An 18508-nucleotide genomic window follows, 5' to 3' on the forward strand; every position below is an offset into this window, starting at 1 on the left:
CTACAAGGCTTTAGAATTGTTTTGTTACTTTAGTTTTTCAGGTTTTACTTTGCTAGTATTGTAAGGTATTTATATTAAATAATAGTAGATGACTTCCTGGGAAATATTACAAAGCCCAATTTCACATTCCAGTTCTATTTGGGGAAAGTGAAGTTTTCTCATATAACATTCACACCTTGTGGCTATATTATGTTTAGAGAAACAGTTAAACTGCAGTCACAAAAGAAGAAAGTCATCTCTATGATCTTACTATTTTCCCTTTTTGTGTAAATATTGTCTTTTTATGTCCTTTAGGCTTTGGCATAGTCAATAAAGCAGAAGTAGATATTTTTCTGGAATTCTCTTGCTTTTTTCATGATCCAGCAGATGTTGGCAATTTGATCTCTGGTTCCTGTGCCTTTTCTAAAACCAGCTTGAACATCTGAAATTCACAGTTCACATATTGCTGAAGCCTGGCTTGGAGAATTTTGAACATTACTTTACTAGTGTGTGAGATGAGTGCAATTGTGCAGTAGTTTGAGCATTCTTTGGCATTGCCTTTCTTTGGGATTGGAATGAAAACTGACCTTTTCCAGTCCTGTGGCCACTGGCTGAGTTTTCCAAATTTGCTGGCATACTTCTGCTTTATTGACTATGCCAAAGCCTTTGACTGTGTGGATCACAATAAACTGTGGAACATTCTGAAAGACATGGGCATACCAGACCACTGGACCTGCCTCTTGAGAAACCTGTATCTGGTCAGGAAGCAACAGTTAGAACTATACATGGAACAACAGACTGGTTCCAAATAGGAAAAGGAGTACGTCAAGGCTGTATACTGTCACCCTGCTTATTTAACTTAGATACGGAGTTAATCATGAGAAACGCTGGAATGGAAGAAGCACAAGCTGGAACTAAGATTGCCAGGAGAAATATCAATAACTTCAGATATGCAGATGACACCACCCTTTGGCAGAAAGTTAAGAGGATCTAAAAAACCCCTTGATGAAAGTGAAAGTGGAGAGTGAAAAAGTTGGCTTAAAGCTCAACATTCAGAAAACGAAGATCATGGCATCTGGTCCCATCACTTCATGGGAAAGAGATCGTGAAACAGTGGGAACAGTGTCAGACTTTTTTGGTGGGGGCTCCAAAATCACTGCAGATGGTGATTGCAGCCATGAAATTAAAAGATGCTTACTCCTTGGAAGGAAAGTTATGACCAATCTAGATAGCATATTGAAAAGCAGAGACATTACTTTGCCAACAACGGTCCATCTAGTCAAGGCTATGGTTTTTCCTGTGGTCATGTATGGATGTGAGAGTTGGACTGTGAAGAAAGCTGAGCGCTGAAGAATTGATGCTTTTGAACTGTGTTGTTGGAGAAGACTCTTGAGAGTCCCTTGGACTGCAAGAAGATCCATCCAGTCCATTCTAAAGGAGATCAGCCCTGGGTATTCTTTGGAAGGACTGATGCTAAAGCTGAAACTCCAATACTTTGGCCACCTGATGCGAAAAGTTGACTCATTGGAAAAGACTGTGATGCTGGGAGGGATTGGGGGCAGGAGGAGAAGGGGATGACAGAGGTTGAGATGGTTGGATGGCATCACTGACTGATGCATGTGAGTTTGAGTGAACTCTGTGTTGGTGATGGACAGGGAGGCCTGATGCTGCTGTTGCTAAGTCGCTTCTGTCGTGTTTGACTCTGTGTGACCCCATAGACGGCAGCCCACCAGGCTCCCCCGTCCCTGGGATTCTCCAGGCAAGAACACTGGAGTGGGTTGCCATTTCCTTCTCCAAGGCCTGGCGTGCTGCAGTTCATGGGGTCGCAAAGAGTCGGACACAACTGAGCGACTTAACTGACTGAACTGACTCAACTGATGCTTGTCTTTGGCTGTTATATCTGAGGTGTTCTCAGTTTGTATTTTAATGAGCTCCAAGTTAAAAGATCAAAGGTAAGGATCAAGCTTCTGACATTATGGGAGTCAAAGGACTTGAGGTTTCATCAGGCAGATGCCACTCATGTTCCCACATCTATCTTCCTGTTGCCAAGGGAAGCCTGTATCACTGCTTAGAGAGTGGTGGGGTGTCATCCTTCAGGTATGAGGACTAGTTCCTTCATGTCTCTTGTGGATCTAGCTGCTTTGATATTAGATCCTTGGAGCACTGCAAGGAAAATACATTTTGCCATTTCATGTCTGAATGCATGCTCTGTGCCTCCCTTCTTTATAGGCTCTTGATGCATCTCAGCAGTAGCTGGATCTTGAATAGGATGAGAAATAATTGGAGGCCCCTCACCATATTTTAAGCCAAGCTTTAGCCATAAAATGATATAATATCTACCCTGACCTTGATATTCATTAACGTGTTATCTTGATGGGCTGCAGTCTGTGGGGTCCACAGAGTCGGACATGACAAAATGCCAAAATGTCATAAATAATGTACATCTAAACTAGTTTTACTGTCAAAAATGTGGCCTTAAAGTGAAAGGTTGCTGCTGAGCCGTGAAAGACACCAGGATTCTTGGCCTCCGGAGGACAGGAATTCAATCCGGGGTGAATGACAAGGCTTGATCGCTCAGAGCTTTTGTTTAACAAATTTTTATTAAAGTATAAAAGAGATAGACAAAGTTTCTGACATAGACATCAGAAAGGGGAAGAAATAGTGCCCCCCCTTGCTAGTTTTAGCAAGCTGTTTTATGTCTGTTAGAAAGCTATTAATCAGATAAGAGAGACACCTCAAGGCTGAGGGTGTTTCACCAGGCCCCTCTCCCACAATATGCATTTTTGAGATAGGATGGCATGAGGTGTATCATCCCCCAGCCATCAAACAATTGATATCAATACTGGTTTGTTGAGCTATTATTTGCCCAAGATTTGAGAAAAGGAAAAATGTTAGTCTTAGGTGGAACCACTTTGAAGAAAGGCAAAGTGAAAGTGAAAGTGAAGTCACTCCATCTTGTCTGACTCTTTGTGACCCCACGGACTGTAGCCTACCAGGCTTCTCCGTCCATGGGACTTTTCCAGGCAAGAGTACTGGAGTGTGGTGCCATTTCCTTCTCCAGGGATCTTCCCGACCCAGGGATCGAACCTGGGCCTCCCACATTGTAGGCAGATGCTTTTTCTGAGCCAGGGAAGTCTGAAGAAAGGCAAATTCCAAAGCAAATACATAGTTTCATTAACATAGCTTATGAAAAACATTTCCATAAGAAAAACTCAAGGTTTGAGAAAAAAGTTCATGCGGAACCAGGTGTCATCATGGCAACACAGAATTTTAAGAGAAACCTTCTTTTAACTTTGTATAGAGAAGGAAAACATTCTGACACTTGTAGTTTGTTTCCTCCTGCCGCTTAAGGGAGACATAAAAGATGTCTGACACTTGCAGCCTATTTCCTCTGTTTGGAGATCCCTGGCCTTTCTGCCTGTTACCCTTTCAAAAGTCTGCTGACTTTTCACTTTATTGTAATGCAGTAGGCTTCCCAGAAAAACAAAATACACACACACACACACACAACACAAAAAAAAAAAAAAAACAACAATAACAAAACCTAGAAGAGTAAGCCAATATTACCTTTACAGGAAGAAAGATTCCAGGACTGGTGTTATCCCTTGTCCCCACATATCTAATCCAACTCCCAATCTTGTCCTTATACCTCTTCTTATCTCTCACTCTCACCTGCTGCCCAGCATTTCCTTCATCACCCTGTCCCTCGAACTATCTTCATCTCTCCACTGAGCAACTGTGCCTGCATCCTACCTGATCCTCCCTATTCCACACTGGGTCCATCCAACATCTCACAGCCCAAGGGCACAGCTGGTCATGCCCCTACTCCTCTCTGATGGGAAAACATTGATAACTTCTCCTGACTCTTGGAGATGGGTCCCTGAAAATTATACAGTTTGGGAAGTGTCATGTTTAATGTCACTGCAGCCTCTTGTGATGCAGAAAGCCCTGCAGTCTTCTGTACAGCAGCCACACTGGCCTTTTCAAACTCATACAAGATGATGTGTCTTCCACACACAACTCATTTCCTCTACCTGGAACGTTTTTTCTTCTTTCTCATTCCATATTCCTTTATCTTCTTCAGTTTGCACTTTCACTGTTGTATTTTCAAGCTGAAATTCTTGGATAGCCCTTATTTTCTCCAATTATTTGATTTCTAAACAACATCTGCATCTTTTTGGTAATGTTTTCCACATTTGTTCTTTTGTATGTATACAAGTATATATATATATATATATGCACCTAAGACTGAATTTTTATTTACTCTTACTTTCCAGGTGAATATCAAATTAATAGTGGTTTAAATCTTCTGTTTAGACTCATATTTCTTTTTATGGATATTAGTCTAGTTGCTAGCATATGTTACTTATTAGTGATAATTAGTCGAATGATCTTGCCCAACATATTGAGAGTTTTTTTTTTTTTCAAGACTTACATTTATTTCTCCTGTGTTTATGTGTTTTCAGATACCTGAATTGTGTGATTGGTTGAGTATATTGATACTACCTCCCTGCCTATAATCCTCTTACACACACACATCTCTGGGCTCCTATCAATATCCTTGACCTAATTTCAGTCCAAGGTGAAATCACTGTTCAGCCACTAAGACTTCCCAGTACCTCCCAAGTGATCTGTATCTCTTCCCTTCTTCACTTCCACACCCCCACTGCATTGGGTATTAATTGAGTCCATGAATTTGCCTTTGTTTGTCTTTGATTAGCTCAATGGGTAGGAGACAGGCCCCTAAAGGAGGACCGCTAATACATTAGGTTTAGTTCCACTCTGTATTGAAGATACGTGATCTTTGTGAGTCACCATCTCTCTTTACATATCTGATAATGGGTTTGCTTTCACCATGTACAAACACACATAGTCAAATATTGTATGTGTGTGCTCAGTTTTGATCGACTCTTTGCAACCTCATAGACTGAAGCCCGCCAGACTCCTCTGTCCATGGGATTTTCCCAGCAAGATTACGGGAGTGGGTTGCCATTTGCTCCTCCAGAGGATCTTTGTGACCCAGGGATTGAACCCGAGTCACCTGCATCGCCTGTATTGGCAGGCAGATTCTTTACCACTAAGCCACCTGGGAATCCTTGTCATATAGTAAAATTATGTCATGACAATAAGGGAAATCATTGTAAACATCCAACAAATGATGACAATGATTACATTGTGTTAAGTCTTCAGAGCAGGTCTATGTGATAAGAGAACGTTTAAGGCGAGTTTACTGAAGTACAAGAGACAGTCATACTGATATTTTGATACTGAGGATATTTGGGGCATGGAAAGATGGTGGGTCACATAAGGATCTTAGTGGAAAAAGTGTCAGGTCATCCTTTTGTTTAGTAAAATTAAATAATAAAAATAATTCCACAGATAAGGATGGAATTTGTCATGTGACATGAATCAAGAGTAAAGTATTTAAAATTACTATGAAATGTCTTTACAGAATTGTATTGGTTTCTGTCAAATATCAACATAAATCAGCTATAGATATACATATGTCCCTTCCCTCTTGAACCTCCCTCCCAAACCCCTCCCCATCCCACCCCTCCAGGTTGGTATAGAGTCCTGGTTTGAGTTCCCTGAGTCATACAGCAAATTCCCATTCAATGAAAAAAAATAAATAAAAAATTTAAAAGTATTATGAAATGTCCTTTTCCTCCTGCCCCCAATTTTTCCTTGCATCTTCATGGTCATTTTTGTTCCTCAATAATCTGGTCTTCAACTCTTCCCATTTATTCACAAAAGTATCTGCATTTCTAGCTTTCCCATCATTCCTTCCAAACTCAGGGATCTCTGAGGCTGATCTCCTTCAGGAGAATGGACAGTTGCAGCTCTCTTGCAGGCCAAGGGACTCTGTGGTGAACCTCCAACACCAGGAGGTTCCCCATTTGCCATCAATTTTTCAGCACCCAGCCTTGACTGTGGCCACAGTCCAAGCTCTCACATCCATACAGGACCTCTGACCAAAAACCAGGTAGCCTTGACTAGATTAGTTATGGATCTTTGGTTTCTAGCAAATATCAACTTAAATCAGCTATAGATATACATATGTTCGGAACCTCTTGAACCTCCCTCCAACCTCCCTCCCCATCCCACCCCTCTAGGTTGGTATAGAGTCCTGGTTTGAGTTCCCTGAGTCATACAGCAAATTCCCATTCAATTAAAAAAATAAATAAAAAATTTAAAAGTATTATGAAATGTCCTTTTTGCCAGGTCACCAAGCTTTTTATCTTGTATCTTCATGGTTCACTTTTTGTTCCTCAATAATCTGGTCTTGGACTGTACTTGATTTATTCACAACTGGTATCTTGCATTTCTATCTTTCTAACTCGGTCCCCTTTTAAACCTTCCAACACTCAGGGATCTCTGAGAAAGAGAACCCTCAGAAGTCAGGAAAAGTTGGAGCAGTTGAGCAGCTCTCATGGCTTCAGGAATTGTGGTGAACCTACAGCAGGAGGTGACCTGCCCATTTGCCTGGAGCTTCTGACAGAACCCCTGAGCCTTGACTGTGGCCACAGCTTCTGCCAAGCCTGCATCACTGCAAACAACATGGTGTCCATGAATGACCAAGACGAGGACAGGAGGTGCCCTGTGTGCAGAATTAGTTATGAGCCTGGGAACCTAAGGCCTAATAGGCATGTGGCCAACATAGTACAGAGGCTCAGAGAGGTCAAGTTGAGCCCAGAGGTGGAGCAAGAGAGAAATCTCTGTCTGCGCCATGGAGAGAAACTCATGCTCTTCTGTGAGGAGGACAGGGAAGTCATTTGCTGGCTTTGTGCACGGTCCCAGGAGCACCATGGTCACCACACATTCCTCATGGAAGATGTTGCCCAGGACTATCAGGTAAGAGAGCGGAATGGAGGAAAGACAGATCATAAAGTGTTACTTGAGGGGAAATCTTCACTTTGCATTGGACTTTGTTTACCTGGTCACCATGGACTTGAGGCCTGTGATCTCTTTTCATCCTATGCCCACGTTCTGATGTGTGAGGGATGTTTCTGTGAATTCCCTCAATTACAAAGTAATGATCCTACACACAGACTTTTAGTCAGAAATAGGTGGAGATCTGATGCCCAAAGAAGCTCTCATGATGACTTTAAACAGGAGGGTAATGAGGACACTGGGTGGATTGAGGTGTGTGGTTTCCCTGCTGCAGGATCAGGTTTCTAGAACAAAGACAACCAGTCTTCTTTGGAAAGAGAATGCTGACTCCTATCTCTTGAGTCTTAAGAATACATTCCCCACCTCAGGTTTTCTCCCAGGTCATAGATTCTAGTAGCTGTTCTCTACAGTTTTTGTAAAGTGGATTCTCTTTGGAAATCAGCCTCACTTCTCTCTCATTTATCCTCTATAGTGATGCTGAGAAAGCCCATAACTTGACTCTGTGTGGTTCTTTTCTCACAGAAGAAACTCCAGGAAGCTCTAGAGAAGCTGAGGGAGAAGCAGCTGGAAGCTGAGGAGTTGGAAGTTACAGTCAGAGCAGACATTGCTGCCTGGAAGGTAGGAGAAGGCACTTCCTGAGGGATTTAGACAGATGTTTAGACAGATATCTTGGGTGCAGGTAACACTGGGCAAGGCCAGAATCTGTGTTCCCTGACAGTTGTCATTTGATTAGTCCTTTCCTATATCCTACTTCTGATGTTTTTCATTTGATTAGTCATTTCAAAATCATGTCTTGTAGATAACCCTGAGATCAAGTGGACTGCAAATGGGAGTATTAATATAATGCCATTTAATTTGGTTAAATTTATCATTTTATTTGGCATTCTGGTGGCTAGTTTTTCATTCTTCTCCATATCCTTGACTAGCATCTTTTGTGTTAAAAAGGGATAAAATATCAGATTATTTTTGAACCTGTATATTTTTTTTTGTCTAATAGTTTCTTCTAATTTAGACATTTGTCATCCCATCATGATCTACTCCTGGATTCCATTCCTGTATCAGATTCCATCAGTAAAAATGTGTTTTTCCTGTACCACTCTTCATTGTTTGAACAACACATTTGCTTTTAATATGGCTCAATCCTCTAATCCATCTGAACTTTTTCAGAATAATAGCTCAGCTGTTCTTTTCTTCTGCCTTCAATGCAGGAGATTTTTGTTTTCTTCATTAACTGAGAATGGTTGGGAAGATCCCCTGAGTTGTGTCTGACTCTTTGCAACCTCATGGACTATACCCCACCAGACTCCTCTGTCCATGGAATTCTCCAGGCAAGAATACTGGAGTGGGATGTCATTTCCTTCTCCAAAGTCAACATAGGTGGAGTAAATAGAATTGGAGAAAGACACAGACCAGATTCTGATGACGAGTTTGGCGCTTCAAAATTAATCATTGATTAAAGTTGTAACTGTATTCACAAAATTTTCTACTTATTGCAGTTTTCTTTGATTTTTGTCATATAAAAGAAAACAGCAGAGAGACTTGTTTTTTGTTTTTTTGTGTGTGTGGATCCAGCTGTTGTACTAGTTTTTGGTAACATGGAAATAAGTCTAATAACAAAGACATCAAATATACTGATAAATATCTGCTCAAAGAAAACAACATCTCTGATGATTAAGAAAATTAGATAGCTATAAACTGTTAAGGACTTGAACAAAACTGATTCAGTACAAACTAAAGTGCAGATAAATGCTCTAGTTTTTGGACAGTGACTGAGTGCTTATTGGTTACATTATGAAAATGGGATACAAGAGAGGAGGCAGTTTAGTTGATGAATAGTAACTTACATATTAGACATCCTAAATTACTGATTCTTGTGACTCATTTTTTACTGAATAGATTAATAAGCATTTAAGAGACAAAGATTGCTGGGAAAAATAGCAATAACCTCAGATATGCAGATGACACCACCGTTATGGCAGAAAGTGAAGAGAAACTAAAGAGCCTCTTGTTGAAAGTGAAAGTGGAGAGTGAAAAAGTTGGCTTAAAGCTCAACATTCAGAAAACTAAGATCATGGCATCTGGTCCCATCACTTCATGGAAAATAGATGCTGAAACAGTGGAAACAGTGTCAGACTTTCTTTTTTGGGGCTCCAAAATCACTGCAGAAAGTGATTCCAGCCATGAAATTAACAGATGCTTACTCCTTGGAAGGAAAGTTATGACCAACCTAGATAGCATATTCAAAAGCAGAGGGTTTACTTTGCCAACAAAGGCCCATCTAGTCAAGGCTATGGTTTTTCCAGTGGTCATGTATGGATATGAGAGTTGGACTGTGAAGAAAGCTGAGCACCAAAGAATTGATGCTTTTGAAGTGTGGTATTGGAAAAGACTCTTGAGGGTCCCTTGGATTGCAAGGAGATCCAACCAATCCATTCTAAAGCAGATCAGTCCTGAGTGTTCTTTGGAAGGACTGATGCTAAAGCTGAAACTCCAGTACTTTGGCCACCTCATGCAAAGAGTTGACTCATTGGAAAAGACTCTGATGCTGGGAGGGATTGGGGGCAGGAGGAGATGGGGACAAAAGAGGATGAGATGGCTGGATGGCATCATCGACTCTATGGACATGAGTTTGAGTGAACACCGGGAGTTGGTGATGGACAGGGAGGCCTGGCATGCCTTGATTCATGGGGTTGCAAAGAGTTGGACACGACTGAGCGACTGAACTGAACTGAACTGAAGAGACAAAACTGAGTAAAATTAAAGATTTGGAAATCAACTGCCCATGCGTATACTGAACTTAAGGGAGTGAAAGAGATCACTGATAGTGTGTAAAATGACGCTAGAGAGACATGAAAAACACATACATTAATACATTTGTTTACTTCCAGCCTCATAAAAGCCATGTTAATAGCGTGAAGAATATTAGGATTATGTATTCCTCTTTGGTTCTCCAAAGCCTGACTTCAAGTTTGGCAAATAATAGTATAACACTTGATACTTTTGTTGAATAAATTAAAGAAACATTAAATATTCAAATAACCTCATGGGCCATTTTATGCCTTTGCAGGAAAGTGAATATGTTGGTTTTTTATGTTCTCTCATCAGCACATACTAAAAGCCTTCTGCTTTTACAAGTGTCAAAGCTATTTCACCTTTGTTGAAAATGTGACAGCATCACAAGAGTCTTCTAGAATGATTGGCCTTGCTCTTGTCTTTACTTTTGCTCTCACATTGAGACAATCCTATTCACACAATCAGGGGTGGTGGGGATGTAATGAAGATTTCTAAGTGGGAGGACCTATTACTCCTTGACTCATGTTTTTTTCCTCACTAGGATGTGAACAACATCATGAAAAGGTACGTGTGGGAGACCAGAGATAGTCCATTTATGGAATAAAAATAATTAAAATCACTGACTAGATTTATCTGGTGGCCAATTAGAGGGAAACAATGCTCAAGGCAAAAAAAGTGGTATATAGATTTGCCTTCAATTTCTGTTCACAAATCAAGGCTAAATTTTTCCTAATGATTAAGAATGGACCAACTTCTACTGTAGATAATTGCAGTCATTGAAAGTCACAGAGTTTAGTCAGTAGCCATAATAGGAATAAGACGTTGCAATGACAGACTCCTGTGACCTCAAATATTTAATTCACACTTGGTGTCTTTATGCAACTCAGCTTTCATATTTAGTAGGTGCTTGAATTACCTTGGGAGAGTCATGTCTTCTTTATCATGGCCAAGCACCCAAATTGGAGAGAACTCCTTTATATTTGAATTTTGCCTTGTGTATAGAAAAGAGACTTGGCCCTTCTATACCTTTCTGATTAGATTTCCAAAAACAGACTTGAATATCAAAGACTATTATGGCTGTGCTACAAACAGTTGATCCATCTTGCTCATATACTCTACAAGGCAGAATGGAAAGTTAGCATCCTTGTGTTTGAATTTCCACATGTACATGGTAGCATCAAGATTTTTACAAAACATCAAATTTAAACCACTGTTACTCTAGTATTCCTAATGTCCTGTTTCTCAAGGGTTTGTCATTATTCCCAGAGAACCTGAGATCTCAGGGTGTTCTGAGACCCTGTGTATTGGGGAGCAGACTTTGAAGATCTGGGGACTCTCTAGACAGTGTTCTCATACCTGGTATGTCTCAAACACCTGGGAGCCAGGTCCTGCTACCTAACTTTCTGACACCTCCCTGGAACATGTATCTATGCAGGGATTTTTTTCCACAAATTAATTTTTTATGGTACCAAAATATTATTTCAAATAATTTCACATGCTTTCTAGGAGCTAGAGAGGGAGAAGTTAATGATTTTACTAAAGAAGGAAGAAACTGTCCTCTGACAGGTCAGTACAGTCCCAGGTCACACGGAGGGTAACTAGGAAGGTGGACATTAGCACATTCCTTCTGGTGCCAAAGTCAGGTGTCCAGTCTCTCCTTTCCCAAGACAGTTCAAGTGCATCAGTGGAGTGAAAGTCAGTGGTTTTAGAGGAACAAGAAGTCAGTCGTGTGGGGGTCAATCTTTTCCTTCCCTAGGAGTGAAACCTTAACCCTGAAGAAGCCCAGAACTCTCCCCAAGGGACAAAGGAGAATGTGTTCAGCTCTTGATCTGACAGATGTACAGCGAGTGTATAATGGTGAGGAGTGCTACCTAAGTGGGTGTCTGTGGAATTCTTGTGATGGGGTAAAATGGGGAGCAGCCTCCAATTTCTAGATGTAGATAGAGATAGCAAAGCCCAGATACTTTGTGCTGACAATGTGGTCATATTTATGGGAAGTGACCAAGTGTTTGTTCATTTCTCTTTCATCAGTTCAGTACCTCACCACAGCCCTTCCCCTAATCTGAAAAAAATAGATTTCAGAGCTGACTCCCTGGCTTATATGTAACATTATGGTTTATTATTATTATTTCAGGGCTGACAGATGTGCAACGCTACTGGGGTAAGGAAACATCACAATGTTATCAAGCCACCCTATTTTCATCATCTTTTAGACTTTTTCATTTTCTATTACATCTCATATTTTAAGATGTCCATTTCCACTCCCAACACACACACACACACACACACACCTTTCCATTCAAGTTATTTTAAAGATCCCTTTTACAGTGTTACAAATAAACCTACATCATAGACCTAATCCAACTCTGTAATTTTCCCACAGTTCACATGTTCCTGAATCTTCTTGCTAGGACCTTGCCATTTTTGAGGACCAAAAGCAATTGAGATATGTGTGTGATTTGGAACCAAACAATATATATAAGAATGATGATTTTGAAGATCATGGTGTCCTGGGCTCCCCAGTTATCACATCACAGAAATATCATTGGGAGGCAGATGTGTCAGAAAAACCTGCCTGGATCCTGGGAGTATATGGTAGAAAACAGCATGGATATAAGATGAAGTTTCTATTTGAAAACAAGGGAAATTGTCAATATGTCTATTGGAGATATCAACCTAAATATAACTACTGGATTAGAGGGTTAAAAAATATGTTCAGTTTGAATATGATGCTTTTGATGAGTCTTCTTCCTCAGGTCCCTTGATCTTAACCCTCTCCCTGAGTATTCCTCCCCATTGTATTGGGGTTTTCCTAGACTATAATACTGATGTCTTATTTGTCAATGTCACAAACCAAGGAATTCTCATCTATAAACTCTCTTCATCTTCCTTTACTCAGAAAATATTTCCATATTTCAATCCTGGGAAATGTAATGCTCCCATAACTCTGTGATGGCCAAACTCTTGAACTTCCTTAGATTCACACTCACTTCTTTGTAGTGTCTCTTGATATATGTGCAGATTTCTATGGAAGGAATGATGCTAAAGCTGAAACTCCAGTACTTTGGGCACTCATGCGAAGAGTTGACTCATTGGAAAAGACTCTGATGCTGGGAGGGATTCAGACAGAGGATGAGATCATGGCATTCTTTGTAGATGGACATTAGTCTGTGAACTCTGGGAGTTGGTGATGGACATATGTGTGATTCTAAGTCGGACACGACTGAGCGACTGAACTGATTGAACTGAACTGAAGACACCTTTGCTTATCTACTATTGCCCCACCCCTCCATCTTGTTCAATTTAAATGTCCTTAATTCATCAAAGGCTTCCTTGGTGACTCATTGGTAAAGAATCTGCCTACCAATGCAGGAGACCTTCAATGCAGGTGGGTTCAATCCCTGGGTCAAGAAGATCCCCTGGAGAAGGAAAGGGCTACCCACTCCAGTATTCTTGTCTGGGAAATCCCATGGACAGAGGAGACTGGTGGGCTACTGTTCATGGGGTCACAAAGAGTCAGACATGAGTTAGAGACTAAATAACAACAACAACAATTCATCAATAGGGTACAAGATTTGTTTGTATCATATTTTCCCAATATCATTTTTGCATTAGGAGAAAATTTTAATTCATCATTCCCCATATCCTAAGGAAAAATGACTGCTGCCTCATAAAGAAAGAATAGTATTGAAGGGATGTCTCTGCCAAATTTTTACAATCTCATTTCCTCTGCCACTGACTGCTAAGAAGAAGGAAAGCTTTTCAACAACTTTTGCACACTGTCAAACACCTAGTTTAGGAGTCATTCTCTAAAGAATGAGTGCTGAACAGTGTCTCTGTTTATCCATGATGTCCCTTATTCATCAAGGAATTAAGGAGAAAATATCATAAATGGTATGTACTAAGAGCAGAAGTTTTGTGTCCAGAGTATTTGAGTTCAAGACCTGTCTCTCTACACATTAGCAGTATAATCTTAAATAACATCCCTAAACACTGTGCTTATTTTCTTAAAGTAATTTTGATATAAAAATTGAACCATACATAAAATCATTGTGAGAAGATAAATGTTACTAAATGTAAAGTATCTAAGTGTCTCAGCTTAAATATTTGATCTATTAATTAATGAAAAATAAAACATTTGTCAGTGTCTTATTAAACAGGTTTGTGCTTTCAGGGGCATAATGTTTTGTTTTACTTTTTATTGACCTCTCTTTTTCCAGATCCTAGACACATTTGTCCCTCTGTCCAGACTACTCCAACCAGCTCTCCCTGTCACAGATTGTTAGAATTTTATTATAGTTTTTCTGTTTCTACACACTGGCTCTTAGCAAGTAAACTAGATTCTGTGATACTCAGGGTCTCATTTGTAAGAAAAAAAGTTATACAAAATTTACCTGATTAGTATTGTGAAAGTTAAACAATACAATGTTTGAAACAATACCTGTAATTTCTTGCACATGAGGGAGTAGTCCCATAGGGTGTCTCTTCTTTCTTTGGTTCCCTTTCACTGAAATCTGAAATCTTTAAGAATATATGCTAGTTGCCTTTCAAAATTATTTCCATTTCTATGTTTTAAAAAACAGAATGCATTGATTAAGAGATTATACTTTTCTTTCAATCTTACCTAATTTTTAAATAAATCTTTCTCTGTATAAATAGCATTTTTTCTTTTTTTTTTTTGCCAACACCAAGAGACACATGGCATCTTAGTTTCCTGAGCAGGAATCAAACTGGCACTCCCCCTCCAGTGGAAATGCCAAATCTTAATCACTGGACTGCCAGGGAAGTCCCACCTTTTCTTATTTTTAAAAATTTTTCTGCAGTAAATCTGTCTCATTGAAATTGAATTTTGATTTGTCACTTTGCCAATTTTTAAAATTTATCATTCCCAATGATATGTTAAGACTCAGAAGTGTAATTGTGGGATTTGTTACCAGTTTTGTAGCTAAGTGTTGTCTGCTCTGATCAGACTTACTATTGCAATAAGGTGAAAGCTGTCAGAAAGAAAAGTCTGTTGTTTTCTTTCATTGAGATAGGAGGGATTATTCCTCAGTGGATATCCATCCAGGGCTTGGTGGGATCCCCATGTCTTTTGGAATTTTTATGCCTACCTCTTTCAACAGAGTCAGAGTTTTAAAATAAAATGTAGATTTTTGGTGAAGAAGTATCTGCTTTGTCCCTGCTTATTCCCAAGAATTCTCTGCTTCTTTACCTTTGGAAGCCCTTTGGTGAGTCAAGGATTTCCAAGGAGGATTTTCCAGTTTCTACATGTATGTGCACACATACATCCATGTCTTGGGACTTATTTATGGAAACTGAAGGAAACTGATCTTCTAACTTTTTCCTTTGACCTCTGTCTTCCTGTCACCCCATTGCTATGATGACTGAGGCTCTGACTCACTAGTAAAAATCATACTCTTGGTTTATTAACACATGACTCTCTAGGGAAAATTATATCTTTTTATTTACTGGAATAGCTGATCCTCCAGTTCAGGATGAAGTACCTAGTTATGAGAGTATGAAAACTTAAATTTTTATATAAAGTAGAATAGAAAATATCTGCACACTGAAAGACTTTCACTTTCTAAGGGGGGTTCCTGGTCCCAGAAGTAAAGCTCTCTGCTGAAAATAATGTGAAATCTATACATTGCTCTCAATTATAAGGTCTCTTCTCATTTTAAAAGGGAACAAAAGTTTTCTGTCTCATTTCAAATATTGGTTTTGAAATTTGTCAGCTACACACCATTTTAAAATTAAACTAAGAACAGATTAAAGACCTAAATGTCTGTCCTCAGTTCAGTTCAGTTCAGTCCAGTTGCTTAGTCATATCCGACTCTTTGTGACCCCATGAATCACAGCATGCCAGGCCTCCCTGTCCATCACCAACTCCCGGAGGTCACTCAAACTCATGTTCATTGAGTTGGTGATGCCATCCAACCATTCATTCCCCTTCTCCTCCTGCCCTAATCCCTCCCAGCATCAGGGTCTTTTCCAATGAGTCAACTCTTGTCATCAGGTGGCCAAAGTATTGGAGTTTCAGCTTTCAACATCAGTCCAGAGTTTGAAAATAAACTGTAGATTTAGGAAACAAGGTTGGATCTTCTTGCAGTCCAAGGGACCCTCAAGAGTCTTCTCCAACACCACAGTTCAAAAGCATCAATTTTGGTGAGTCAGCTTTTTCACAGTCCAATTTCTCACATCCATGTATGACCATGGGAAAACCATACATCCATGTCACGGACCTTTGTTATTTATGTAATGTCTCTGCTTTTCAATATGCTATCTCTAACTTTTGGTCTTTGACCTCTGTCTTCCTGAGTAAACATTCTTTTGATTGACTGGCTGCAGTCACCATCTGCAGTGATTTTCACCCCAGAAAATAAATCTGACACTGTTTCCTCTCTTTCCCCATCTATTTCCCATGATAGTGATGGGACCAGATGCCATGATCTTAATTTTCTGAATGTTGAGTTTTTTAAGTTTTATTTGCACTCTCCTCTTTCACTTTCATCAAGAGGCCTTTTAGACTTCTTCATTTTCTGCCATATAAGGGTGGTGTCATCTGCAGATCTGAGGTTATTGATCTGCTGAAAGCAATCTTGATTCCAACTTGTGCTTCTTCCAGCCCAGCATTTCTCATGATGTCTCTTCATATAAGTTAAATAAGCAGGGTGACAATATACAGCCTTTCAATCTTTTCCTATTTAAAACCAGTGTTTTGTTCCATGTCCAGTTCTAACTGTTGCTTCCTGACCTGCAAATAGGTTTCTCAAGAGTAGGGTCAGGTGGTCCTAAAACCATATAACTCCTAGAAGAAAACATAGCAGATCACTCTTTGACATAAAGCACAGCAATATGTTTTTGGATCTGTCTCCTAAGGCAAAAAAAACTGAAAGCAAAACCAAACCAAAGAGACCTAATGAAACTTAAAAGCTTTTGCACAGCAAAGGAAGCTATCCACAAAGCAAAAAGACAACCAACTGAAAGGGGAAAATTTTTGCAAATGATATGAGCAATAAAGGATTAATATCCAAAATTTAAAAACAGTTCATACAACTCAATATAAAAAATAAACAAACAAACAAACAAAAAACCCAATTTAAAAATGAGAAGAAGCCCTGAAAAGATATCTTCTGCCAAAGAATACACAGGTGTTTGACAGGCTCATGAAAAAATGTTCAGCATTGCTAATCATCAGAGAAAAGCAAATCACACCTGCCATGAGATAACATCTCACACCTTTCAAAATTCTTATCATCAAAAAGACCACAAATAACAAATATTGGTGAGTTTACAGCAGAAAAGGGAGTTCTAGCATAGTGTGGGTGAGATTTTAGATTGGTGCAGTCACTATGAAAACAGTATGGAAATTTCTCAAAAAACTGAAAATACAAATAGAATATGATTTAGCAATTTCACTCTTAGGTGTATATCTGAAGAAAGCAAAACAAAAACAAAAATTTGAAAAGATACCTGCACCCCAACATTCATGGCAGCATTATCTATAAATAAAGAAGATACGGAAGCAATCTGTGTCCATATAGATGAATGGGTAAAAAAGTTGTGGTAAATATACAAAATGGAATATTAGCAAAAAAAAAAAGAAAGAAATTGTGTCATTTGCAACAAATATATGGATCTAAAATGCATTATGCTTAATGAAATAAGTCAGACAGAGGAAATCAAGTACTCTAGATTGATACTTACATGTGGAATCTAAAAAAATAAAACAAGTTATGAAACAAAACAGAAACAGATTCACAGATATAGGAAACAAATTAGTGCTTGCAACTGGGGAAAAGTAAGTGAGGAGAAACAAGATAAGCATGAGTTTAAGAGAAACAAACTTCTATGCATAAAATAAATAAGCTATAAGAATATATTATATAACATTACTTAAAAATAACTTTAAAAGAAGTATTTCTACAAATATATTGGATCACTAGGTTTTACACCTGAAACTAATATCATATTACATATCAGTTAAGTTCAGTTTATTCGCTCAGTCATGTCTGACTCTGCGACCCCATGAATCGCAGCACGCCAGGCCTCCCTGTCCATTACCAACTCCCGGAGTTAACCCAGACTCACGTCCATCGAGTCAGTGATGCCATCCAGCCATCTCATCCTCTGCCGTTCCCTTCTCCTCCTGCCCTCAATCCCTCCCAGCATCAGAGTCTTTTCCAATGAGTCAACTCTTCGCATCAGGTGGCCAAAGTACTGGAGTTTCAGCTTTAGCATCATTCCTTCCAAAGAAATCCCAGGGCTGATCTACTTCAGAATGGACTGGTTGGATCTCATTGGAGTCCAAGGGACCCTCAAGAGTCTTCTCCAACACCACAGTTCAAAAGCATCAATTCTTCGGCGCTCAGCCTTCTTCACAGTCCAACTCTCACATCCATATATGACCATAGGAAAACCATAGCTTTGACTAGACGAACCTTTGTTGGCAAAGTAATGCCTCTACTTTTGAATATGCTATCTAGGTTGGTCATAACTTTCCTTCCAAGGAGTAAGCGTCTTTGAATTTCATGGCTGCAGTCACCATCTGCAGTGATTTTGGAGCCCAAAAAATAAAGTCTGACACTGTTTCCACTGTTTCCCCATCTATTTCCCATGAAGTGATGGGACCAGATGCCATGATCTTCGTTTTCTGAATGTTGAGTTTAAGCCAACTTTTTCACTCTCCACTTTCACTTTCATCAAGAGGCTTTTGAGTTCCTCTTCACTTTCTGCCAGAAGGGTGGTGTCATCTGCATATCTGAGGTTATTGATATTTCTCCCGGCAATCTTGATTCCAGCTTGTGCTTCTTCCAGTCCAACGTTTCTCATGATGTACTCTGCA

The 18508-nt window shown here is 39.5% G+C and overlaps 1 protein-coding gene and 1 pseudogene across 1 annotated transcript; both read left to right on the top strand.

The window, feature by feature from the left end:
* The first annotated feature begins 6174 nt into the window (after positions 1–6174).
* On the top strand, positions 6175–11839 carry LOC102267576 (tripartite motif-containing protein 5-like). Its single transcript, XM_070383096.1, is given in 5 exon segments — positions 6175–6455; positions 6458–6831; positions 7393–7488; positions 10205–10227; positions 11420–11839. Coding segments are annotated over 5 exon segments (717 nt in total). The 5' UTR covers positions 6175–6409; the 3' UTR covers positions 11598–11839.
* On the top strand, positions 11807–12641 carry LOC102267852 (E3 ubiquitin-protein ligase TRIM22-like; annotated as a pseudogene).
* The last annotated feature ends 5867 nt before the right edge of the window (positions 12642–18508 follow it).

This window comes from Bos mutus, chromosome 15 (genome assembly GCF_027580195.1).
Source record: "Bos mutus isolate GX-2022 chromosome 15, NWIPB_WYAK_1.1, whole genome shotgun sequence".
NCBI classification, from domain to species: domain Eukaryota; kingdom Metazoa; phylum Chordata; class Mammalia; order Artiodactyla; family Bovidae; genus Bos; species Bos mutus.